Consider the following 25407-nt stretch of genomic DNA (forward strand, 5'->3'; position numbering starts at 1 on the left):
GAGAAGGCGGCCTCAAAGGGACCCAAATGGAGCCTCATAAAGTCAGGTCACCTCTTCTGTGTTTAAACTCCAGCCTGGAGACAAAGGGACTCTGGCAATATAAGCCGGTCTCTGATTACAGATCCAAAGAGCACCAAGGGCTGAGCCTGGGCATTTCAAGGAAAGGTTTCCTTTCTCTGGTTTGTGTATTTTTCTTGAGTTTTAACAGGTCTCTGTATTCTTACTGCCTGTCGCCTGCCCTCCATTCCACCCCACCATCAGACTTCCTCCCTTTCAGGGAGGCTGAGGGAATCTGGCAAAAATGGGGAGAAATGTACAGAATGAAGGGATTCTAGAAAGAGACCTAGCAGGAAAAAATGAAGATGCTTAGGTAAAAGGAAGAGACACTTATCATTATTTACAATCTGAACCTTCGATGAAAGGTATAGCTCCCTGACAGGCGGATACATATGCCTTCACAGGCAGAAAGGTCACAAACTGCCAAGTTTACCTGGCCCACTTCCCACCCCAAGACCGAAAATAATCGATGAGCCTCCTCTGCTGGGAGCCCAGGGGCCTCCATTCCTTCTGTAAGTCTGTCACACTGATGCTTCTCTACAACTGAACAAAACTGCGGCGTTTGGACACGTGCATGCCATTCAGGCTTCCAGAGCACTGGAGGTTTATGGAGCTTTCAGGGAAACACTGTTTAAAAAGGAAAATAGGGCACTAGCTAAACCACAAAGATTCAGAGTACATCTTCCAAAGTTCTCTTTCTCTTTTAAATGGTGAGGCTGTTGTTCTAGTCACAGATGCACCATCTGAAAACCTACCCTAACTAAGGAAAATCAGACCTGATGTCAGACAGTGAGTGTGGTTCTTCTAGCTGGTTCATGGTCACGATCCCACTTATTCAATTTCCAAGGGATAAAACAATAACCTTCCGACCTGGCTACATATGTTTCCGAGTTTGCTTCCAGGTTTTCCTTGATAAGAGCCTGAAAATCTGGATCAGGTTTATCATAAAGCAGCAACACGTATCAAGACACCCAATTACACATGACATAAAATTAACTAAAATGGCTGTAAATAAATACAGCAGAACACTGGCCCCACACAGCAGGGTTTTAGAACAAGCCTCACCTGAATGGTCTGCCTGTGTTCTCGGAATACGTTCACTCTGATCACGGCTTTGTTAAATTCAGGATTGAGAGACTGAATGATCTCATAATCCAGGTGCTCCTGATGGAGAGAGTCAAATCAAGGACAAACTTTAGAAACTAAAATTAAAGTAAGCAGGCATTCCAAAGACTTCACCTAGACTTAAGCCCAGCATGGAACCAAAGTAAATCCTTATCCTCATTTCCTACCTGATACTGCAGAGCATCAAATCCTTTGAAGACGAATTCAAACAGAGTGTGGAGGTTATCAGGACTTGGGGAGGTAACAAAGATATTGGAGTACCTATTGAACAAAAGAAAAGGACAATTTTTTTAAGGAATTAGGACATCCAAAAGGGACATGTAGGGAATGTTAAGAGGAAAGAAGAGATTGTTGTTTGCTCTGTCCCACAGGTGATTACCAAAGACAACAGCAGGAAAAAGGGAAAAAAAAAAAAAAAAAAAGAACACTTTCTAGGGAGGAAAAGTGAAACTCCAGATCCACATCCATTTTTGTCCCAAACTAAGGAGAACACATGAACAGTGAGAAGGCGGTGCGCCCGGGCAGCCCGCTCCTGACATCTGTGAAGGCGCGCTGCCGAGAGGTACGCACTGCTTCCCGAGCCTGTGTCCTGGGACCAGAGAGTGGCCTCACTCCTTGCTAGCTGTGCTGAGAGCGTTTCAGACCGTGAGGCCCAACAGCTCAATGGGTGCTCAGGCCACGACTGCAGCGAACCTGCAGGGGGCCTGGTTGAGTGTAGAGTGCCAATGGCGAAGGTGCTGACCAGCCCCACTGGAGCATCAGGAATGACAGACCAGAAGACAGGGGCTGCCCTCGGGCCAGCACTGCCAGCACTCACCTGCTGGGGAATCACGAGTGATTCACTGAAACTCCCTGGGCCTAGGTTTATCCCGCCGCGAAATGCTTACGGAGCTACTAGGAGCACCAAGGAAGACCCCGCATATGAGGACACGGTAAATTCTAGGTCCATTATTTCTGCCTGTGAAGCGGGAAGTAAACGCTCTTCCGGCAATCGCATAAACCTCCCACCCAGGGCAAAAGAACAGAAAGGAACATCACACTCAAAGGCAGCTCCTCAAGAGCAAACAAGCTGTTCCACTGATCAAAACCATTAAAATGTCAAATGTGTACTTTCTGCAGTCAGCAAAGATAGTCACATACATTCCCATGTCCTGAAGAGTTTTAAAGTTTCTTACTCCTGCTTCTTTCCTCTTGCACATCTGTCCCACTTTGTCTGTGTGTTCAACTTTAAATAGTGATCACAAAGGTCCTGTTGCATGCATCCACATGCCTGCATCACATGTGTGCACCACCGGGGGAGGGGGAACAGTGTCGCTGCGTCTAGACAGGAACCCACAACCTGGAGAAATCACACAGGGGCTCACACAGCCCCAGGGACGGTCTCCCAGTCCCTTGACTCCTATTCTGCACGCTTATTCCTCAGGGCTCAGACTCCCCAAAGCGGGGGAATGAGAGCTCCTTACCCAAAAGCCACTGCCCCAGCAATAGCCAATCCCAGGGCTGCAGACTTCCCCCTTCCTCGGGCAGCCGTGAGCGCGACAGTACTCCTCAGGGTCTTTTCAGAGATGCCCTCGATGAACTTCAAGACAGCTTTGGCCTGTGAAAAGAGAACCCTATTAGGCGAGCTGGGAGAAAGACCAAGTTTCAGCCACCTACCACCACTACTGAGGGGAAGTCAGGGCTAACTCAAAGGGGACCTGTTCCAGCAGGCCAGGAGGCAAAGCTCAGTACTCGGGCTTCTCACCGCCTGGTCAGAGCCTCTCAGTCTCAGGGCCTGAAATGCCACTCAGACGCTGGGAACACACACTTCTAGACCTCTTTCCCACCCATCAAACTCCTGTGTACCTGCAGCTGCCCCTACATGTCTCCACCGGGATGTCTGTCGGACTTCTCAAACTGACCTGAGGGGAACCCAGGGTGTCCCCCACCAACCTCCTCCATCTATTGTCTTCCCCCTCTCAGTTAACTGTTCCACTGTTCAGGCCAAGAGCCTCTCCATTTTCTCCCTACCTCTGATTCACCGGCAAAGCCCATCAATCCCCAGTGTCCTCCGCGGCCATGCTACTCAAAGCCCCCAGGCAGTCTTCCCCCATTCTTATAAGAGACTCCCAGTTAGTCTTTCTGCTTCCACCTTTGTTCCCCTATGGTCTAGACTCAACACAGCAGCCAGAGGATAAATTTTAAAGTTGAGCCTGGGGATCCCTCGAGCAGCTGTGCTGAGAGACTGGGCTTGTGAAACCTACCGTGGGTGCCCACCTCTCAGACAGTAAGTGCCAAGCCCTTCGGGGCCACGCGGCTGTGCCTCATGACCTCTGTCATCTCCTCCTACTCGCATCCGCTCACTCTGCTTCAACCCAGGCAGCCGCCTTGCAGTCCCCGAACACACCGCATTGACTCCTACCCCAGGCCTCTGCCCCTGGCGGCCCCTCGCCAGAAGCACTCTCCCTCCAACGGCCCCAGGGCTCATTTCCCCAACTCCTTCAAGGCTTTGCTCAAGGATCATCTTCTAAACCAGGGTCCCCAGAACCACAGCCTCTGCCCACCTCCTGCATTCCTGATCCCTCTGTAACACTGTGTGTTTCCCCATCGTACACAGCATGTTCCACTACATATCAGGATTGGCCCACTTCCTTGACTTAACGTCAGACTCAACCCACCAGAAAGCAAACTCCACAAAGCAGGTGTGCCCCTCCTTTCTACTGCGGAGCCCAGTGCCTAGGGTCGTGTCTAGCACCTAGGAGAGCAAGAGGCCAGAAGCACTGAATAAGAGGAACCACAACACTACTTGGGGGCCAAACTCTACTCCCCGCCTGGGATCTTCCTAGGAAAAGGCCAAAACTGGGAAGAAGGCCAAGCAGTGACACTGAAGAAGATATTGAGGAGACACAAGCCCAGGCAGATGGAAAGGAAGGAAGGGAAAGCACTTCAAGAAGCCAGAGTCTCTCCAGATGGAAACACTCAGAGGAGATCCAGGTCCTACTCTTCTTAATGGCTTTTGCTGAGCGCTGTGTTTTGTTCCTTTGTTGCTTCCTGCTGAGAAGTTCTAAATTCTGACAACACATAACCAGGAAAAATCTACCGTAACAGAAGGGTAAGATATGTGGACTAAACATGCATTCTAGGGGCGCCTGGGTGGCTCAGTCAGTTGAACATCCGACTCTTGGTTTTATCTCAAGTCATGGTCTCAAGGATCATGGGATCCAGACCCACGCTGGGTTCCCTGCTCAGCAGGAAGTCCGCTTGAAGATTCTCTCCCTCTGCCCCTCCCCTGCACAGATGTGCATGTTCTCTCTTTCTCTCAAATAAATAAATCTTTTGGGGCACCTGGGTGGCTCAGTGGTTAAGCCTCTGCCTTCAGCTCAGGTCTTGAACTTAGTGTCCTGGGATAGAGCCCCACATCTGGCTCTCTGCTCAGCAGGGAGCCTGCTTCCCCCCCACCCCCCGCCCCACCTTGCCTGCCTCTCTGCCTACTCGTGATTTCTGTCATATTAATAAAATCTTTTAAAATAAAAAATCTTTTTAGAAAATACATCCTAAAACAATATGCTACAATGAAAAACCAACCCCCCGAAATAATTTACAAAATGAACAAACCCAGATGCCCAGTAATTATATGAAAAAAGTACCTGCTTTTCTCATAATTAAAGCAACACAAATCAAGAGTGATTCTGTGTCCCTGTAACACAGGACTGGTAGGCTTAGAAGTTTAACCACAGCCAGTGCTGGCAAGGTGTAGGGAAAAATGCGTTTTCACACTGTTGCTGGTTATAATAGGAAAAAAGCTAAAATCAACTCAAATGCCTACTAGGGAACCACTTACACTGTACAGCATAATCTCTTCGCATATTTGTAAAATCTCCATTTGTATACACAGGAAAAGTTCAAGAACACACAATAAACTATTAATGGCAGTTGTCCCTGCAAAGGGGGACTGCCAAGTAGAAACACCATCTTCCATTTTTAAAGCACGCTCTTGCATACTTGGTGATGTTTTTTCTGTGTATTTTCTTACAACGCTCCAACTGTTTTTATACCTTCTCCCTCCTCTGCCCTTTCTCCATCCTCTCGCTCATTTCCTCTCTCTGACAAAGGGGACCAGAAAGTGGCTCAAAGAAGCCTAAAGCCTGCAGCCTGGGCTGCACAGAGAGCTATGTGGCCGATAATTCTATTTCTAGAACAAGCAGGGAAATCAGCCTGCTGGGCCTCCACCCCAAATGGGAGGTGTCACTGCAGCTGTTTTCCATTTTGAGGGCAGAGCCCAGTGCCAAGAGGCCTGGACTGTTCCTCTGGCTCAGGCTGGACCAGAACCCTGAACACATCTGACAGTGTGAAGCCCTCTGGGCACAGTCAGGTCCCGCAGAGCCCAGGAACCACTAGAGAAGCTGAGGGTACCAGCCCTGATCACCTTGGTGAGCACAGATGTGCGTCCTGGAAGCTCCCTCCCAGCCCACCCAGCCATACCACCGCACAGGGCCCCATCAGACCTCACTCTGGAACCAGGGCACAAGGCACAGGGCACAAAGCCTCAGGCTCTTCTCTCACTTCTACACAAAGCAGAAGCAAAATCTTTATGTCATTAAAACTTAACTAAAATGGAAGAATACAGACATATCATCCTCTTTTGGAAAAAGTGCCAGGGAGTTTCCTCTTTAAATTCAATCCATCTCCCCCAGCACAGCCCCCGACCCTCTACTCCCAGAACTGACGACGTGGGGTGGAGGGGGAGGTAATCCCTGGGCCTCTTAAGAACGCAGATGACAGAGACTGATGTTCCTGCACAAGTTAAAGCAAGAGAAAAGGTCCCTTCCCCAGGAGGATCCAAGTCCTGACTTGTCCTGACTTGTCCTAGCGTGGCTTCTGTAGCTTTCTGCACGTTCTATTTTCCCCTGCACTGCCCATCCTGGCACGGGGAAGCTCGGGATGCCACACTCACCTGGTCTAGGGTCCTGCAGCAATCCACCAACACGCCCACCGGCTGGGTGTCCTGTAAGCTCTCCTTCAACTCCTTCAGCTCCAGGTCAGAAGGACCAAGACTCTCCTCCTGCCAGACAGGAGAGGAGAAGGTTTGCCACTGCCACGGGAGGGTCTCCACAGAAAACACGGCCTCGGCCTGACTCCTGGCCGGCTGGCTGACTCACTGGGGTCCGGGGAGGTAGGGCCTCAATGCTGGCAGCGTGCGACGAGATGGGCAGGATGCTGAGCTGGTCATCGATGACAAGACACTTCTTACAAGAGGCCAGAGAGAGGATAAATCTGAGGAATAAAATGGTCATGAGGTGTTGGGGGGAAGGAGGGCAGTGCCTACATAACAAAGGTGTGGCTTTTCTTCAGGAAAGTCATTTGGTCCCCACGGCTCTAAGAAAGCTACAGAAAGCCAAAACGCAGTTGGAGGGCAGGGCAAGAGGATTCTGAGCTTCCTCTACAAAGTACCTGAACATGTCTTTTTTTTTTTTTTTTAAGATTTTATTTACTCATTTGAGAGAGAGTAAGCAAGACAGAAAAAGCAGTGGGAGGGGGCAGAGGGCAAAGCAGACTCCCTGTGGAGCAGGGAGCCCGAAGTGGGGCTCCATCCCAGGGCCCCAAGATCATGATCTGAGCAGAGGGCAGAAGCTTAACGGACTGAGCCACCCAGGCGCCCCCTGAACATGCTTTATACAGCAAACAAGAACACCCAGAACTGTCTTGAGAGACAGGTTGTAAGTACTCCTACTGTATACAACTGTCACTGCTCTGCGTCACACGGCTCTTCCCACACCCTCTCACGCTCACCCTTTAAAGACTGAGCTGTCTCAGACCATCCTTCAGTGGGGAGCTCCAAACCCACCCCACCAGTCACACAGGGAAACAGTCACACAGGGAAGCAAATCCATACATAAACGAATTTACCTTCTGCCACGAGGAAAAAATAAAGACAAGGGAGAAGACAGAAAAGGTCCCTTAAGAAATTAACACTGGGGGCACCTGGGTGGCTCAGTGGGTTAAAGCCTCTGTCTTCGGCTCAGGTCATGATCCCAGGGTCCTGGGATTGAGCCCCACATCGGGCTCTCTGCTCGGCAGGGAGCCTGCTTCCTCCTCTCTCTGCCTGCCTCTCTGCCTACTTGTGATCTCTCTCTGTCTGCCAAATAAATAAATAAAATCTTTAAAAAGAAAAGAAAGAAATTAACACCGAAGCTCCTGAGTATAGGAAAACATGTGTTTGGCTAGAGAATTCAAGGGCCTCCCCCAGCACAAGGAGAGAGCCTCACGGGCTCCTGTCACAGGCTTCCTTCTGTTCCATTTGGCAGCAGGCGGCCAGCTCCCAACCTAATCCATCTACTGAGTGAAAGCACCAGAGACGATGAAAACTGGAAAGGCCCCAAGTTTCGAGGCCAGGCCTTCTAAACCTCAGCACGAGCAACATTTCAGACTCTTTGTTGTGGGGCTGTTCTGTTCACTTCAGGCTGGTCAGCAGCATCCCTGGCTTCTACTCACTAGATGCCGGCAGCGTCCCCCACCCCTCCAACAGTGTCCCCCAAGTCATGACAATCGAAATGTTTCCAGACACTGCCACATGTCCCCAGTAAGCAAGACTTCTCTAGACGAGGACCAGTAACCCAGGCCACAGCTTCCTATGGAGTCTCACAGGCTGCTAACCAGTGCTCCCTAAGAAAGGGCTCTGTGGTCAAATAAATCTGGGAAACGATCAGTTAAATAGGTCCCTGCTTCTGCAAGACTTCCAGAGGCTACGACAGGACAACGTGAATCTTCACACAGGACAAACCATATCAGCATTTCCCAGACACAACTGGCCAGAAACCCTTTTGACTTCAAGTCCCTCTTAAAATACTAACGTTCTGTGAAACACATTTTGGGAAACGGTAACCCAGACAAATTACCCCTTTGACAGGAGAGTAAGTGAGAAGCCAGAGAGGAGAAGGACTTGGTTCAAGCCCCAGCCCCCCACTCACTTTCACTGCTTCCAGTTGGCTTCCCAACCACCACGGCTGTCCGGGCTCTCACCGCTCTGGACCCGTGCCACCTGCCCTCGGATAAGAGCGCAGCTTTCTGCTGGGTCCAAGACAAAAATGTGCTTCCCGCCACAGCTCCTCACAATTAAGGGCCTGAGGAATGTGCCTCGGACGTACCTCTCATTAAATCTTCCCACCACATCCTGATGGGCCTCGGTCCTGTATCTTGAATGCACGTCCTGAAGGAGACAACATCCGTGAACAAAGACATCTCACAGTAACGCTGGGGCTCCGGGTCTCTGTACAGACATTGTAACAAGCAGCCCTGGGATAAAGAGGCGCCAGAGCTGCTGCTGGAAATCCACCCCTACGCAATCTGCTGTGCTCGATGGTTGGACCGCTCCTTGCTGGAACTGGGATCAGCAAACTCTCAGTGTAGTGTTTTTTTATGACAACAAACTTCCCCCATCTCAACTCTGACGTTTTTCCACATTTTATCCAGCACCATAAAATGTCTTCATTCAATAAAACGTACATGCCAACCGTGTGCCAGACATGCTGACTGTACACCGGTGTTTAACGAAGCATGGCCTCCGTTCCCATGAAGCCTACGGTTTGATGGTTGGAGGGAAACAAATGAGTAAAATTCTGGCCAATGCTACGAATGAAAACCAGGGTGCCGTGATAGCAAATGGCAGGGGGCGATTACTTACCTGCAGTAGAGAGGGAAGGCCCTCTGAGGTGAGGAGCAGACAGCCACATGAAAGGGGGAAGAAGGACAAACAAACTGACGTGGGCACAAGGGCATTCATGCACTCACAAGCATTTAATGAGTGCTTACTAAATGCCAGTCACTCTCCCAGCATCTGGGAGTGCACCAGAAAGGAAAACAAAGTCCCTGATCCCATGAAGTTTAGAGACTAGCACAGAAAGTCAGACAATAAATAAATAAATCTGTAACTTCAGGTAGTTGGCCAATGTGTTGAAGAAAAACAAAGCAGGTCATGCATTCCAAACGGGGGGTGAGGAAAGACCACGCTGAGGAGGCAGTATTTGAGCAAGGACTTGAATGTGGTAAGGAAGAGGGCCCTGCAGATATCCCAGTGGCCACAGCAAATGCGTGGGCCTCTTAGGACACCCGAGGAAGCCAGAGGGGCCACAGCGTCAGGTGATGGGAAGAGCAGTGGTGATGGGAAGCAGCCACTAAGGTTTGAGGAAAGTCCAGGTTAAACACAGCTCGTGAAAGCCTGAGGCTAATCCTAACTCCATTCCTGAGTAGGGCCACGGGCATGACTGAAAACCCAAGAACTAAGAACATCCACGTGGCAATACTGACGGGGTATTACTGACAGCTCTGCACCCACTGAGACACAGTCCCACTCCTAACCATGTCCGCGGCTCTGGAGGGAAACTACCCCTTCCACAGTCAAAGCTCTTGCCAAACTGGGACTGGAACTGGAAAATGTTCCCTCATCAACCACAAGGATGAGGACCGGTGAAGATGTCTGTGCGTGGTCTCTTTTTTGCAGCACACGAATATGCAGAATACCACCCCAGAAATGGAACTACGCAACAGCTGCATCACACCCGAATCTCACTGGTGTAGAAATCCACAAATACCCAAAATCAAAAGTGAAATTCAGATGCCAAGACACAGTCAGGCAGTGTCCTTCTCATTCCTGGCAGTCAAAAAGCTCCCAGCCCGGAGCTTGTGCTGACCACTCACTGGAACTGCTCAACGGAAGTTCTTTAAAGAAAGTGGCCAACAGCAAAAACACAGCTTGGTCTGAACCGCTTGAGTTCGGTTACAAATCACACACCTACCATGCTCATCGTGTACAACTGCTTCAGTGAATTCATGGTCCGTAGGAGGATGACCACCAGCCCGCCACCTTCCACCGTTTCCACAGTTCTGGCCAGCAAGTTTGGAGTTAAAGCTTCAAAATCCTGGAAAAAGGAGACCTTGGATAGGGCTGGTCATGCCAAGAGCACTCCCAGGGAAGCTCAACTAAGGACCGGGTGATAGAGTAGGAGGAGGGCTTCAGAACACAAACCCAAGACCATAGCCCCCACCCAACTCACCAGTGTGGACACACACACACCCACCCCTTCCCGATGGGCAGAGAAGCGAGCCCAGCCCTGGAGAAAAGGCGTGCCTGGTTTTGTATGTCAAGTGTGTCTAAGACTATCAGACAAAAGCCTGTTTGGGAAGAAATCCTCCCACCTTCACTGATTTGCACTTGGATTTCACAAATCCCTCACAAGCATTTTCTGATGTGCTCACAGACAGAACCTGTCTGACGAGACTCAACTCCGCCACACGGGGGAACCACTGCCTTCTTCATGGCAACCAGTAACAGTGGCCTAAGAACACTCGCTACCAATCCATGGTGGGGTGAGAAGAGGCAAAATGCTCTCTTCTCGTCTCTAAGGTGGGGTGTAATCCAGCAGTATGGGACAACCCACTGGAAGGTAGAAAGAAAAAATAGAAACTCCCAATTCATGATTTTTTCCCTCATTTCTTAATTTCCATTTTATAAGGTACGTTTTATAACGTATATTACCACAATATTACATGCATACTATAAACACAGACCAAAATTGGGATCTGAGCCTAAATGTGTTCTTTTTGGGGGGATGCGGGGGTCACAGTGTCAAGGAATAAAAGGATAAAACACAGTGGGTTAAAGCCTCTGCCTTTGGCCCAGGTCATGATCTCAGGGTCCTGGGATCGAGTCCTGCATTGGGCTCTCTGCTCAGCAGGGAACCTGCTTCCTCTCCTCTCTCTGCCTGCCTCTCTGCCTGCTTGTGATCTCTGTCAAATAAATAAAAAATAAAATCTTAAAAAGAAAAAAAAAGAATAAAACACAGACCACCAGAGCTCAAAACAAAGAAAAACATGAAATTTCGTCTATTAACTTGACTGGCAAGAGAATAATACCAGTGAAAAAAAGCACCAGGTAGTTCTCTGTGGGGGGGGGGGGACAGTGAGGGGATTTTAAGGACAGAGAGGGATGGAGGGTGTTGCCGGTGGTTATGGCAATCAAGCAGTCTGGGAGAACGCCTGAGTGCACACAGGGCTCTACCCTGTTGGTGAAAACAGGTCCCACTGTTCCCTGCTCACCAAAGTCTCCAGCTAGTTCCAGGAAGGACCAGGGGACATGGGGTCACTTGGAGTTCACAGCACTTCCTTTCTCACCTTCAGCAGGTTAGAAGGAGCTGTGATGGAGCATCTATGTCAGCTCTGGTATCTCTAGGTAAGTACCGCCCTAAGTGGAAAAGTTCATTCTCATATGGGGTGAGTTATCCAGTCTGCTTTGGAAAGTGGCCAACTATTCCACTGACCATGTGCAGGGTAGGTGGTGGGTGAGCCTTCCTCCTTAGGGCCCAGCTGTTCTCGTGGGGAACGCTCATGCTCGGACTCTAGGCCCAGGCCAGGGGAAGCCACCCACCTGGAGGACACACATGCCGAACGTGTTGCCCAGGATCTTGTGGGTCTCATTGTAGTAGCAGTAGCGAATGTTTGTGGCCGCCACGAACAGTTCGAAGGGGTCATCTTGCTTTATGTTCAGTGTCCCGTTCTTTATTTTTTTCTGGAGCTGTCGCATTCTTTTCTTCCGGTGACTGCAATCATCCCCAACACACACCCCAGGAGAGCCAGTTAACCAGAGAGGCTATTAAGGGTGGGAGCAGGGGACAGGCCAATCAATGATCACCCACCCAGACCTTCAGAGCGGGAAGGAAACTCGGCAACTACAGGGCTAACCCCACCCTTTAAAGGTGAAGGAAAGCATAGAGAGGTTGAGGACAGGCTTCGGAGGGAGCCAGGGTGAATCTGTGGGGGGGGCCTTGCTATGCTGCCCTGGCACATTCTGCAAATACTTAACTTCCCAAGGAAAGTAATGGAAGGACCTAAAGCTCACATCTGGCTAGACCAGAGTTTGAAATCAACCCTGGTGACCTCATTACCTTAGTCTCAAGCCCATGTTTCTACTACACGGTACCATTCCCCAGATTCCCCAGAAGACCTGAGAAAGGGTGACCACAGGTAGTTTATTCATTTTTCAAAATGAATTCATCTACTTCCTTCCCCAGGCTGTGGGATCAAGTCCTCAAGGGCAGCCCTGACTTAAGACAATCCTGACAGAGGATATAAGGGTTGGAATGGGATCTGGATAGCTCTCAGGAATCCTGAGCTTTTTCTTTTATCTTAAAAACCCTGACTGCCCAACTGTCATTCAACTCTTTGCTCTACAGAAAGAAAGAAAAACAGGACAACTCCAGAATTAAGGATTATAACTGATGAAAATGTTACCACAGTTCTCTAACTGAATAGCTAGAACAAAGGCCTTCCCTCTGGGCCCATATTTCTTCATCTGAGAAAGAGGCCATTGGGCAAGGTGACTGTCACTGTCACCTTGGGCTCATGCCTTAGCCCATGACTTACAAGCATCAGCTAATCTGGTGCTCTGTCACCTCAAGACCGGGCTGGGAGAGCTACAAGAGGTACAGAGGAGAGTCTTACAAGTGAAGACGGAGGGGTTAAGTTGGAAAGACAAATCTGCCCCGAACACTGTGAACCACCTAATTCTGCCCCGTCTGACATTAACCAACTGCACGGCAATGACACAAGCCCCAAAATTTCACATTCTGCTGACAGGCAAAAGGCCTTATTCTCAATGTATATTATAAATGCTTACCTGCCCAATTATGAAAGAATACATACAACAAAATACCTACTGTGATTTACAACGATCCACAGTGACAGACAGCTAAAAGCTAACAATGCCTATGTACTGAGATTATGAGCGCTTTTATCTTCACCTTTGTGATTTGTCTGTATTTTTCATATTTCTCAAAGAACGCCATTTATATATATATTTTTTTTTTTAAAAAGCAAGACAATTCACTCAAAACCCAGCTTCTTTTAGGCAGAATCAAGTCTCTTGAAGATCAAAGGATGGGAACTAATCAAAGTTAGCCTTTGGCACTAAGTACAACTGAAAGCAGCTCAAAGTCTGCTAAATAACGCATTCGACTCAACAAATACCACCTGAGCACCATGAGCACTACTACTAACATGCCAGACCATCTTAAAACATGAAAATAGAAAGATAAGCTGGCAAGGCCTCCTAACTAAATGAACTTACCACCTGGAAGTAAAACAAGACCAGGGCGCAAATGCGTATCTTCCCGGGGAGGGAGAATGGAGGGTGACCAGCTCTGGAAGACAGCAGGCAGCCAAGAGGGTAGAGGCGCCCCAAGGTGTGACTCCAGGGCTTGGGGGGAGTTTGGGGAAGGAGGCAGGCCCTGAAGAGTGGGAAATGTTTCAGAAGGGGACACCTGAGAGGTGGCGGTGGCATCCCAGACAGAGGTGGCAGGGCCAAGGCTAGGAGTGGCCACAGCACAGGGCAGCCTGAACTGGAGATTTCCATTTCCGAGTCAATGCCAGAGACAAACACATTTGGGAATAAAGGAGAAAGGAGAGACTCAAGGACAGAAACACACATGCAAGCTGGGCAAATAGTAGGAGGTAAGATCAAGAAAAAGAGCACTGCTCAGGAAGGCAGTCTGAGAAAGCATCACTGAGGCCAAGAAAGGAGCGCACTTCTGACGTGACCACAGAGTGGATTATCTGCCAAGGAACATGACTTGGCACCCCAAACTCCTCCAGACACAGAATTGAGGGCTGAGCTACCAGGTTTCCACTAGAGGGACTGACCCCGCCTCCTCAGGCCCAGGGGTGGGCATCTTGCCACAGGAATTTGGGGAGAAAGACAGAGGTCCAACATTGCTGGACCTCAACACTCAACAGCTCTTTCAGCCGTGGGGACAAAAGAACACAGATGGTGGAACTGTAGTGGGAAAGAACAGGGCGGACGAGCAGAGCTGAGACAGGCAAGCACTGGGAGCATCCGGGCTCTGGCTCTACACCAGCTAAGGCAGGGCTGACATCGCATTCCCGTAGGTATTGCGCAGACCTCAAGGAACTCCCTTCGGGCCTACGTGTGTTTGTGGCGGAGGTGTGCTATTTCAACCAGATGTCCTGACTACTGCAGCTTCAGAAAAATAAGAGGAGAGCCAACCGTCAAACACAACAGTGAACCAGTGGAGAAAGAGCTCTGAGAGGAAGGAGGAAGAGGGAGAAAAGCTGCTGCATGAGGTGTTGGGCTGTCAGTGACTTCCCAGAGCACAATCTGGTCACAATAATCGAAGCAGAAGCCAGTTAAAAAAAAGAGTGACTAGAAGTGCACAGTGTTTCTACTTCACAGCAATAAACATAAGAGAAAAATAAGAGCCTGAGAGATAAAACTGGGTAGGCAGCTCGTCATTTTTTTTTTCCCGAGACTGGAGAACTGAGCACATGACAAAGGAGCAAATTTCAAAGGAGTATGGAGTGGCTGGCACAGGAAAGAGGATGCAGGTCCTAAAAGAAGTGAGAGAAGAAATGCAGAGTTCGTAAAGGGGTTTGCAAAGGCCATGGGATGAGGCACATCCTCCTCAGGAACAAAAGGCCAAAAAGAGACTGAAAATGCAGAGTAAATTTGAGATGGGAAAAGGCAACTGAAGGAATCTGCATTAGATCAGCGTGATCAGCTCAGAAAAGTAAAAACAATCAGAGGCAGAAAGCAAGGCATTGGGAAGCGGTCCTCTATAGAGCATGAAATGGATTTGAAACTTACTGTCGGCGGCGGGGGGGGGGGGGGGGGGGGGGGGCCTGAGTGGCTCAGTGGGTTAAAGCCTCTGCCTTCAGCTCAGGTCATGATCCCAGGTCCTGGGATTGAGCCTCACATCGGGCTCTCTGCTCAGCGGAGAGCCTGCTTCCTCCCTCCCTCTCTGCCTGCCTCTCTGCCTATTTGTGTTCTCTGTCTGCCAACTAAATAAATAAATAAAATCTTTAAAAAAATAAAATAAATGAAACTTACTGTCAGGAATGCAGAAAGGACATCTGTGCTCTTATTTTCTATCTCTGGAAGTGTTCTCAGAGGTAGCACCTCCCTAATGATCCCTGAAAAACTAGATTTGGGAATCACTGCCTGGCACTGAACAAAGGAGCAGGAATTGTAAGTGGTATGGGACACTCAAAGGGCCAAACTTACCTGCTAAAGCCCAGCTCTTTCTTGTAACACCACAGCACCGAAGGCCGAGCCTTCACCGTTGCTTTGGACAACATGTGATGGAGTATGACCACCTGCCAAAATAAAGAGTCACGGAATCTCAGGACCCAAAGAGGCCTCAGAAACTGCCAGGTCCAAGACCTCACTTGACAGATCCAGAAAGTAAACCAAGGGCCAGGAAAGGAAAGCACCCCAGGTCCCAAGGCCAGCAGTGCCTAGGCAAGGGCTAGAAGCGCAGTCACACATACTTAACCTCATGCTCAGTCCCCCTCTGAGGTTCTCACAGGCATCTTACTCAGAGAAAACCAGTCAAAGGGACCTTAATGTTACCACGTGCTGAAACCTCAGATGGCCAGGAGCAAGTTGACTCTGGGATAAGACACAAAGTCAGTCAGGAAGTGCTGACCAGGTCCTACCTGATCCTTTCCTCGGTCTCCAACTACAACAAACAAAGACCTTTGTCGTTCAGCGACTCCATTTTCAATGAGAATCCGGATTCGGTTATCTACTTTCTTCCGATGCATGGTGAACGATTACCGCTGAAACAGAGAGAAAGGAAACACAGCTGTACATGAACACCAGATTCTGGGTGAAAACATTAGCTGGCAGCCTCCTGTGGGGCCAGGAGCTGTGCTAGGCACATTTCTAAGTATCATTTTACTTAACTCTCCAACTGCTCCCTAGGGAACACATCAGTTTCATTTTTAAAATTAGGAAACTGTGGCTTGGGAGGTGAAGAGTATGTTTCCTCAGCAGGAAAGTCAGAAGAGAAGCTGTAATTCATACTTCTAACAAGGAGGTTTTTTCCAAAACCGGAAACAATGCTCCAAAAAATAGAATGATTAAACTATATGATGGCATATTTACAGGATAATAAGGCAGTTTTCAAGAAAGGTTTTCAAAATAACTTTCAGAAATTATCTAAGGATATGGACGTAGATACTTATGAGAAGACAGACATCACAAGACAAAGCATACCTTCTTTTTTTAAATGCATTTACCTAACATATAGGGAAAACAGACCTAGAAGAAAACACCAAAATGTAATTATTTCTTAATGGTGAGACTGCAGATGATTTTTATTTTGTTCTTTTGTTATTTGGTGTTTTTTTTTTTTAATTCATATGCATTACTAATAAAGTCAGGGAAAGGAAATCAATGAATATTATTGTGATGAAATGTGTCCCAGGGACATCTGGGTGGCTCAGGCATTAAGCGGCTGCCTTCAGCTCAGGTCATGATCCCAGGGTCCTGGGATCGAGCCCCGCCATCGGGCTCCCTGCTCAGCAGAAAGCCTACTTCTCCCTCTCCCACTTCCCCTGCTTGTGTTCCCTCTTTCACTGTGTCTCTGTCAAATAAATAAATAAAAATCTTAAAAAAAAAAAAGAAAAGAAAAGAAATGTGTCCCAATTGTCTCCTCGAGGGAGGGAAAACCATACTGAAGTCTGTACAGAGAGACCTTTTAAAAGTTATTGTGACTACATATAACAAAATACCGCATCATTTTGGAACCATCAGGAATATCAATTATATTATTGCAACATAAGAGTAAGAATGACAGGTTACCTAGGAAGTCCAGGGCTTGCTGCTTCTAAACATAAAGTTCATCAATTGCCTTAACTATGGCATAACCATCCTTCTAACCTCCAATCCAAATGTGGATTTTAGCAGTTCTATCTTAATATTCAACACTATATTACAATCAATGGCTCCTTTTTCATGAGGAAAGGAGCAAGTATAAAAGAACTCAAGTATCTCAAGGAAGAAAGACTCCAAAGCCTAAGCTTTTTCCAGCTCACGGATCTGCCCAGCTTCTCCGCTGAGCTGTCACAAAACGATCACACACTAATCAATCAATAACTAATTATTAGGGGCTGCTTTTTGCCCTAGTTACTAGGGGAGCCCCAGAAGCAACGCCAGATAAAGCCTTGACTTCAAGGAGCTTTCATTCTCCTTGGAGAAAATATTCAAGTAAAAGAGATAAGGGGCAATCGGTCTTAAGACGGACAAAATTAGGTGTAAAAATAACAGTACAGCCAGTGGTCTGATGAAGGTCTGAGATTACTCTGGGCTGGAGTTGCCACGAAGGCTTAATGGATGAAGAGGGCCCTGAGAGAAGACAAAGAGGGCTTTTCTTCATTCATTCATCTACTGGTCTAACAAAATAGCATCTGTGTGCTAGTTACCGTTCTAGGGGCATTAGCAAATAAAACAAAGTCCTGAATGTGATTGCTGAATAAAGACTATAAAAGAATGAGGTGAGACAAACAGTTTAAAACGTGGGAAGATCCGGATTCAGTTTAACGCCCAGCGCCTCAGTTTCATGCCCAGCGCCTATACCGGGAACTGTGGGCAAGCTCCGCGGAAAGCGAAAGTGTTGTCACCCACCCCCTCACCCCGACCCCTAGCAAGAGGTCCCTAGAAGGTGGAGATCGAGCCCCGAGAGCGCCCAAGAAGCACGCCGAGGGTGGCCGCCAATCGGGGAAGAGGAATCTGTCATCTAGGAGCGCCCGTGCGGGAAGGCAGGAGGCGAGGGCCGGGCATCTGCATGGATACAGAGACTTCATCCTCGAGCCGGTCACCTCTGGGCCCAAGAAAGACATGGACACCGACCTCAACACCCACCCCAAGACATCCCGTATTGGCTACCTGCGCCCGGAGCCCAGCGGATCCCAGCCAGCAGCCAAGCGGATCCCAGCCTGCAGCCAAGCGGAAGCACGTGGGGGAACCGAATTACTCCAGCAGCTTTAAGGGAGCAGTGGGCTGCCCCTAGCGGATGCCTGACTGCGAGCTTTCAGAGTTGGTCTCGCTCCGCGAAGCTCGTCCCGCTCAGGCCCTAGAAATAGGCGTGTGCGCAAGCGCACTAACGGCACGGCGGCACGCGCGTGCGGGGACCTTTCTCAACCAGGTCTCTGTGTGATGACGTCAGAGGCCCAGGAGGCGGAGCTGCAGCATAAATAGACAACGCAGCTGGGAAATTCCGGTTTTGCTCGGGTAGCTGGGCTACCGTTCGTCAAACTCAAAATACCTTGGCTTCGAAGGGGGAAGTGTGCATACAGGTGTCCGCACCCCCAGCCCCTGCCACTGTACTGGGACTAGCCCGGGTTCCAGATGGGTCCGGGGCAGCACATGGTAAGTGGACCAGGATTGTGTATTAGCCTGGTTTTATGAGATGACCGACTCCAGGGATCTGTGCGTGAGTTTGACTATTTTTATTAAAATAACTTCCCACTTTAATGTGACAATATGAGGAAACTCGACCAGCAGACCCGATTCATTTCATTTGACCCTTCCCACCTGCAGAAACGACCCTGTAGACCTGTCGGGAGTTCAGTAGGCTTCCCACCCACCAGAGTGGGTACTTTATAAGCTCCCCTTAGGCCTTTATCTGGCCATCAAATGACGGCGCTCTTCTGAAAACCAGCTCTGGGGCTCTGCTCTTGATAAATTACTTAACATCCTTTCTTCCTCCACCCTCCCACCCCCACCAGCTCCCAGGTGAAACTCGCCCAAGCACAAGAACCACATATATATTCTTACACATTCTTGTCTTTGGGCCAGATCGTTGACCTTCAAGTAGATCCCAGTTGCTTTCTTGATATTTTTCAGATACCTCATATTCAAAATGTCTGAAGCCAAACTTATCTTCCCTTCCTCACTGAAATTCCTTCCCCACATCAAGACACGTACAATTATAATGTAATCATCACCACCACCCATTTAGTCCAATATCGACCACTTTCTCATTCACTCAACAAAAATGCCAATATACCAGACACAAGGAAATCAGGTGACCAAAATGTTCCTGTCACTCATGAAGTTTGCATAATTAAGTGCTATGAAGAAAACAGTATCCAGCAAGTGAATAGTGACAAAGGATGTTTTAGTGGTGGCCATGGAAGGCCTGTGAGGCAATGACACTGGAGCAAACCCCTGAATTTAGAATGAGCATTAAAAATATTTGAGTGAATATCAAGCTGAAGATGTAACACATAGATTTCTAGATGGTAAAAATCTTGGCAAGGTAGCAAAGCAGCCAACATAGCCAGACTACAATGATCAAGAACAATATGGTAGGAAACTAGGCCAAATAATGAATGCACATGGACCAAACTTCAGAATTCTAGGTGGGATGGGAAAACCAGTGGAGTTTGGGGAACTAGGAAGTGACAAAATCCAACTTGCCCTCAGAAAAGGCTTTCTTGGCTGATGTGCAAAAATCACTGCAAAAGGGCAAGAGTAGCAGCAGCCATGCATTAAAAGTGTAGTTACCTGCTCTAAGCTTAGTGGTAGGGGTGGTTAGAAGTGCTAGATGACTCAGGATACATTTTCAAGGCAGAATCATGTAGGTTGTTACTTAAGGACTAGATACAGGGTATGAAAGAAAAAACAATGGTAGCCAAAGTATTTGCCCTAAGCAAATGGATGAATGCAGGTTAATTAAGAGATTAATTTGGAACACTCAAGACATTCAAATAGAGATTACAGACTGGAGTTTTAGGGAGTTTGGGACCTAGGAGTATTTAGAAGTGAACTAAAGTGATTGTATTCAAAGTCCTGGGATTAGATGAGATCACCTAGGAAAGATTCTAGCTGGGGATCAAGGTCTCACAACTGGACTACCCAGCAAAGAATACTGATTACTGAGCAGTGACCAGTGAGACAGGAAACATGTAGAAGCCATTCACTACCACTCTCCACTTTATAATAATTTCTCACATGGGCTACTCCAATAGACACATCTAGCCCCATATATTTTGTTCTCAACAATGCATTGTGTATTCTTTAAATGGCAATTTTATTAGGTGACCATCCTTTAATCCACCCCTGGCCCCATACACACACAGTTTAGAAACCCTTTAGTTTCCAACTGTTAAGAGACAAAACTTAACATGGAACATAACCATAAAGCCATCTACAGTACCCTTTACCTGTTTCTTCAGCCACTAACTATTAAAACCGACACTTCTCCCACTTCAGCAGACAGCCTTCTCAATCACTGGAGATGACACCTTTGGACATGCCTTTCTCTCCACTTCTCTGCCTAATTACTCCTCATCCGTCAAGTCTTAGTTCAATTATCCCTTTCACCAAAGTCTTTCCTGACCATGTTGACTAGGTCATAACCTATCCGAGTCACAGCCTTTATACCTGTCATCAATCACGTTGCTCCATCATGGCACTGGTACATTTTTGTGTCACCACATCATTATCTTTGATGAGGTTGTTCAGTGAAAGCAGGAACCACAGTGATTTTTGTCACCACTGAATACTTAGTGCTTGCCACGATGCTTGGAAAGGACACCCAGATTTGCCTAATGAAGCCTTCGTCCAGTGGCTTAATACAGTGTCTCCCGAATATAAACACAGTACTTAAAGAAAACTTGTATTTATAAATAAAAATACAACACTGAGAATTGCCTTTACTAGATCAGGTGGTCTTGCACTGTCTATACTCAATGAGCCACTCTTCTGCATGAGACTGGATTAGACCTCGCCAACACCTGTTAAGGTATTAAGATCCTGACTGAAAGAAGGTATGGTAGTCTAGTCTCTTTAGAAGACAAGGCTACCAGAGAGATTTCTTATAAGCTTTTTCCTTCTCCTCTTTTAAGTAGCACTTCAGAGCTTTACTGGATAATATACACAACTAATGTAGACTTCACTCAAGGACAGTAAAGAATCAGATTTTAAAATTTAATCTAATGTAATTTAAGACAACTAGTCTTTTCCAGTATTTTTATAAACCTCAGAATGGGAAAAGGTATAGAGATAAGCCTTAACAACTTACATTCATTTTCCTGATGGTTTCCCTCCCCACTGACTCTACAGAAGGGATAGGCTCAAGGGCAATACTGATTCTTTGAAAATAATTTATAGTCAGTAAAACTTAAAAGTGCTTAATAAGAACTCCAGTAGGATGAGAATTCAGGAACTTAAAGATGAAATGAAGAAGGGTTTGTACTCAGTGCTTCCCTGTATCTCATTCCCCTAATTAGATATATTATTGGAAATATAATGAACAGCACAAATTTCCTAAGACAATGAGGAAACTAACTACTCAACTGCCTTCTACATTTTATGAACTGGCTGTCACAGAGCACCTCAGTTACTGAGGCTTCTGAGAATAAACACAAACTTTCATGCCTCCTTTAAGTGGAAAAGTTTCCCACCATAACAGAGAGGCATATATAGGAGACAAAAGAACTGTAGAAGCTAACTGATTAAAAATGTTTAAAGGATATTTGTTTTAATATCAGGATACAGTGATTGCAAAAACCCTTCCATATTCTTTAGGGATATTAGGATCTACAAACAAAACTGCTCTAACCAAGATCATCAATGACATTCTACTTAAAGCTTTAAAAAAGGAGTCTCATTATCCACACGAGATGATTGATATTGTACATTTAAAAAGTACCTTATATGTAGAGTCTTACTGTATCAAGAAGCTACAGTGACACATGTGACAGTCATTTCCTTGCAACTCTGCTAAAATAATCATTTGACCAAACAAAAGGCCTTCTGCAGGTAGGACAAGTATTCACATATTATACAGGAATCTTAGTACCAAGACTCAGACCTTAACGGGACTTCTTTTTAAAAAGTCTGCCTCATAATGAGGCACTCCTTTGAAAAATATAGTCTGAATTGAGACACAAAAGCTTAACATTTAGACTGTGATGATAGAATGCCAAAAAAAAATTATTAATATTTCCAAAAGAACAAACGATTCTTTTAAAAACATACATAGAAATAATAAAACTGCAACACCTTTACACATTCACAACATCTACACTAATGCATAGAAGTTTGAAACCTAGAATGCATTTCTCCCCATCCCATCTCTAAACTAACTCAGAGATCACTAGTATAAAGAACTTATTTACTTCAATTTTAAATGTCATGAAATTGTTTTCTACACAGATAACAAATTTAGTTTTATATATAGGATTGTAAGCATACACATCTAGGGATTACCCAGTAAACCATGAATATTTTATCTATTGCCCATAAAATACAGCTAACATATGGTTGTGGTACATCCCAGGCAGATGTCATTTAAAGCACACAACGGGAGGTGCTAGCAAAAGAAATACTCGTTTGCAAAAGTAAACAGAACCCTTCCAATATGATGTACCACAACCACACATGAGAAAAGTCAAGAACTTATTTTATTTTAAAATAAACATTGAAGATATGCCCCCTTCCCCACCACCCTACAAAAAACTTTTTTTATGTGGAATGTTCAACAGCCTATCCATTTTAGTAGGTTACAAAACCAGCAAAAACTCCAGTTGTCTAATAATGAATGTTTGAGAATAGTTTTGTGTCTTGTTTGTTTTTCTTTAGTAGCTGAGCACCTACTGGAAAAATTCCTTAGCTAAAGGCTAATAAAACAAAATTCAATTTCTGCACAGAAAATACCATTCACTTAGTATTAGTAGCCTTTGCTGAATAGATGGGATTAATTCTCCATGAAGTCAAGGTGGGATATGACAAGCAGCATTAAGTTCATAGGCACACAGAACTAGTGCTCAAACTGCTAGCACAAATTCCAACAGTACATAAATTACTAAACTGTCATCTCCATCAAACTTGTGACTCTCCCTATGCATCTAAGTGAAGGAATCACCACTTTGAATATAAATGCCTCCATGAGAAAAAGGTAATTCAATTAGGGTTAGACAAAAGATAAATGCAACTATAGAAATAGCTGCTGGAGATAACCATAAAATTTGAAACACTAACAGTGCATGGGGTGAACCACATAAGCTGCTAGCTGTTGAACACCAGTGTTTCAAGATACAACTTTTATAAACATGTTTTATTTGTTTTGCTTATACCATCAGAACTGAGACTACTGTCTGTCATTTCCCTAAAATAGGGAAATCAATCTAAAACACATACTGGTGCTTTGCAAAAGATAGCAATTTAAAAGGGTGGTAGCAGCAGGCATTTGCTATTTTTCTTTTGAAAACCTTCAGGCTGCAGGAAAAACATGTGACCAAGAGTGTTATGATTATCCATTAGATATTTTCATCAGTACCTATACCAATTTAGGTGACAATACAGCAAGATTCAAGGATTAGTGACAGACAATGTACATTATAAGGAATGATATATAGTACCAATCCTTACAAAAGTCATTGTCGAAGAAACTGTTAAGTGTTCAAAAAGGTATCTAAATACTTCACATTAAGTACAGAAGCGGCCATCCAGATTACATCCCATATTTGTTGCATATTTTTCAAAAAGTGCCAATCAAAGCCTAATTTTGCATTTTGGCTTTGTCTTATACAGTATCAGCTGTTAAAAAGCAATTTACATGTGTTTTTAACCACAGTCGTTTGGCCAGAGGATGAATAGTGCTGTGTCAAAGCTGGTAGCCAGCCTTTTATATTAAGGGTCCATGCATAATTTGGTATGCATCTAACGTTCAGTGCTCCAATTTAACTGGAAAAGCTGTGAAATGCAGTTGTTCTGCCAAACCACACTCCACTCCTTCTCGAAGGGAAATATTTTAGTTTTGTCAGTTACCACTGAATAACTCTAGGGCTGATTTATAGATTTTGTCCAATGTCAAAAGTCAATCTTGCTTTTTCCAAGCCACTTCAAATAACTATGGAGATATCACCCTGTAAAGTGTATTATGTTTTACTCCTAAGCAAGGGTGAGGAATCTGAGTATCATGTGCAAGACTCAAGATGACGCTTAGGACAGAACATGCAGAATAAAAATAGTTTCCTTCCATATCCAGGTAATATAAAGCTGACAATTGTAGTCCTGTCTTTATGGGATGAAAACAGTCCCTTTACAATAAGTTTCCTGAAAGGGAGAACAAATAGATAATAACTCTTCTGGTAACATATTATGGTACACTGGCCAGTGTGTTTTTGGCGTTTAAACATAATCCTGTGAATCAGATTAATTCACTTGCTGAGTGTTCATTTGCGGCATCCCTCTGTTGGGTCTTGGGGGCCCTCCACGACCTAGAAGACAAAAATGGCATTTGGTTTTTCTTTCAAGTATTATTTGCTTTGCCTTCAAGCAGATTTTCATCTGAAGTCAAGAAGCATGTGGGCAGCTTGTCACCACATTATTAGGTTTAAGAAGTCAATTCTTCAGTGTTCACCTGTCCTGGAAGTTGTCATGCGCAAATTTGCTCACGTTCTCTAGCTAAAAGAAGAGTAGAGCTAATGGAGTATTCCACCAGTACTCATTCATTCATTCATTCAACAAGTATTTATTGAGTGCCTACTATGTGCCAGGCACTGTCATCAGGCGTTGGAAATAGATACAGCAGTAAAGACAGACAAGGTACCTGCTCTCATGGAGCTTACATTCTAGTGTACACTCTAGCTTACATTTCAGTAGTAAGTAACATCATACTATCAAAATTAATAAAAGCACCAGAATGAAAAACAGACCTTGTTACCTAAACTGTTAAAAAGAAACTACATAACATTCAAAATTGTATAATGACTTGTAACAGATAAAATAACTTTTTACATGCTGTTAAAACAGATTTTTAGCTACCGGTCAACTCAACTTTCATAGAATATGCTACAAGATGAGAAAGAACATAACCCACATTCACATGCAAATATCCTTTGATACTTCAAGTCAGTAATTCCCAAGTGATCCATTAATTTAAAAATAAAATGCACCTTTTTGCTGGCCAGTTTCTACTAGCATTGAAATCAAAGTACTTTGTAATTCCTCCTTAATATACATTTTATACATGTTATGGCCAATATCTAGAGGAAACCTACTCAATTTAACTTCCCTTAAGTCAGAGAATCATTTAGAACTTCCGGTCATATGAAATGCGACCTAATTGTTACACAGGTTGACTTCCTGTCCAAATAAGGAAGCAGTTTTCCTCTGGTAATAGACAAAATCAGAAACTCATTAAACCTGTAGTTTTTAAAGACAGTTCAATAAGTTAGTTAGGATTTTGGATGTTTTACTTAAAAGTCAGAAATAATCTGACACTTGTATCGCTATTTGTGATCCAAAGGCATTGAAGTTTCAACTAGGTTCTATCACTTCTAAATGGTTCTCTATATGTAACTATGGCTTATCTGGCCATTAAAGGATTTCTGACCCTAAAATATAATATGCATGTTCAAAAATGAAAGAGGAATAATAAATTT

General features: G+C 45.7%; 2 protein-coding genes across 2 annotated transcripts in view; both read right to left on the bottom strand.

The window, feature by feature from the left end:
* NAT10 (N-acetyltransferase 10) overlaps positions 1 to 18045 on the bottom strand; it is a 38218-nt gene extending 20173 nt beyond the window's left edge. The window contains exons 1-11 of the mRNA XM_046016543.1: positions 17897 to 18045; positions 15664 to 15786; positions 15230 to 15321; positions 11582 to 11753; positions 9954 to 10076; positions 8307 to 8368; positions 6321 to 6435; positions 6116 to 6223; positions 2646 to 2779; positions 1350 to 1443; positions 1123 to 1221 (exon numbers count right to left, since the gene is read on the bottom strand). Coding sequence (XP_045872499.1) covers positions 1123 to 1221; positions 1350 to 1443; positions 2646 to 2779; positions 6116 to 6223; positions 6321 to 6435; positions 8307 to 8368; positions 9954 to 10076; positions 11582 to 11753; positions 15230 to 15321; positions 15664 to 15771 — 1107 coding nt within the window. The 5' untranslated portion in view covers positions 15772 to 15786; positions 17897 to 18045. The remainder of the gene's footprint in view (positions 1 to 1122; positions 1222 to 1349; positions 1444 to 2645; positions 2780 to 6115; positions 6224 to 6320; positions 6436 to 8306; positions 8369 to 9953; positions 10077 to 11581; positions 11754 to 15229; positions 15322 to 15663; positions 15787 to 17896) is intronic.
* A 3886-nt stretch (positions 18046 to 21931) lies between these two features.
* CAPRIN1 (cell cycle associated protein 1) overlaps positions 21932 to 25407 on the bottom strand; it is a 39105-nt gene continuing 35629 nt past the window's right edge. Inside the window, exon 19 of the mRNA XM_046014850.1 lies at positions 21932 to 24240. Coding sequence (XP_045870806.1) covers positions 24176 to 24240 — 65 coding nt within the window. The 3' untranslated portion in view covers positions 21932 to 24175. The remainder of the gene's footprint in view (positions 24241 to 25407) is intronic.

Source organism: Meles meles, chromosome 8, assembly GCF_922984935.1.
Source record: "Meles meles chromosome 8, mMelMel3.1 paternal haplotype, whole genome shotgun sequence".
Classification (NCBI taxonomy): Eukaryota; Metazoa; Chordata; class Mammalia; order Carnivora; family Mustelidae; genus Meles; species Meles meles.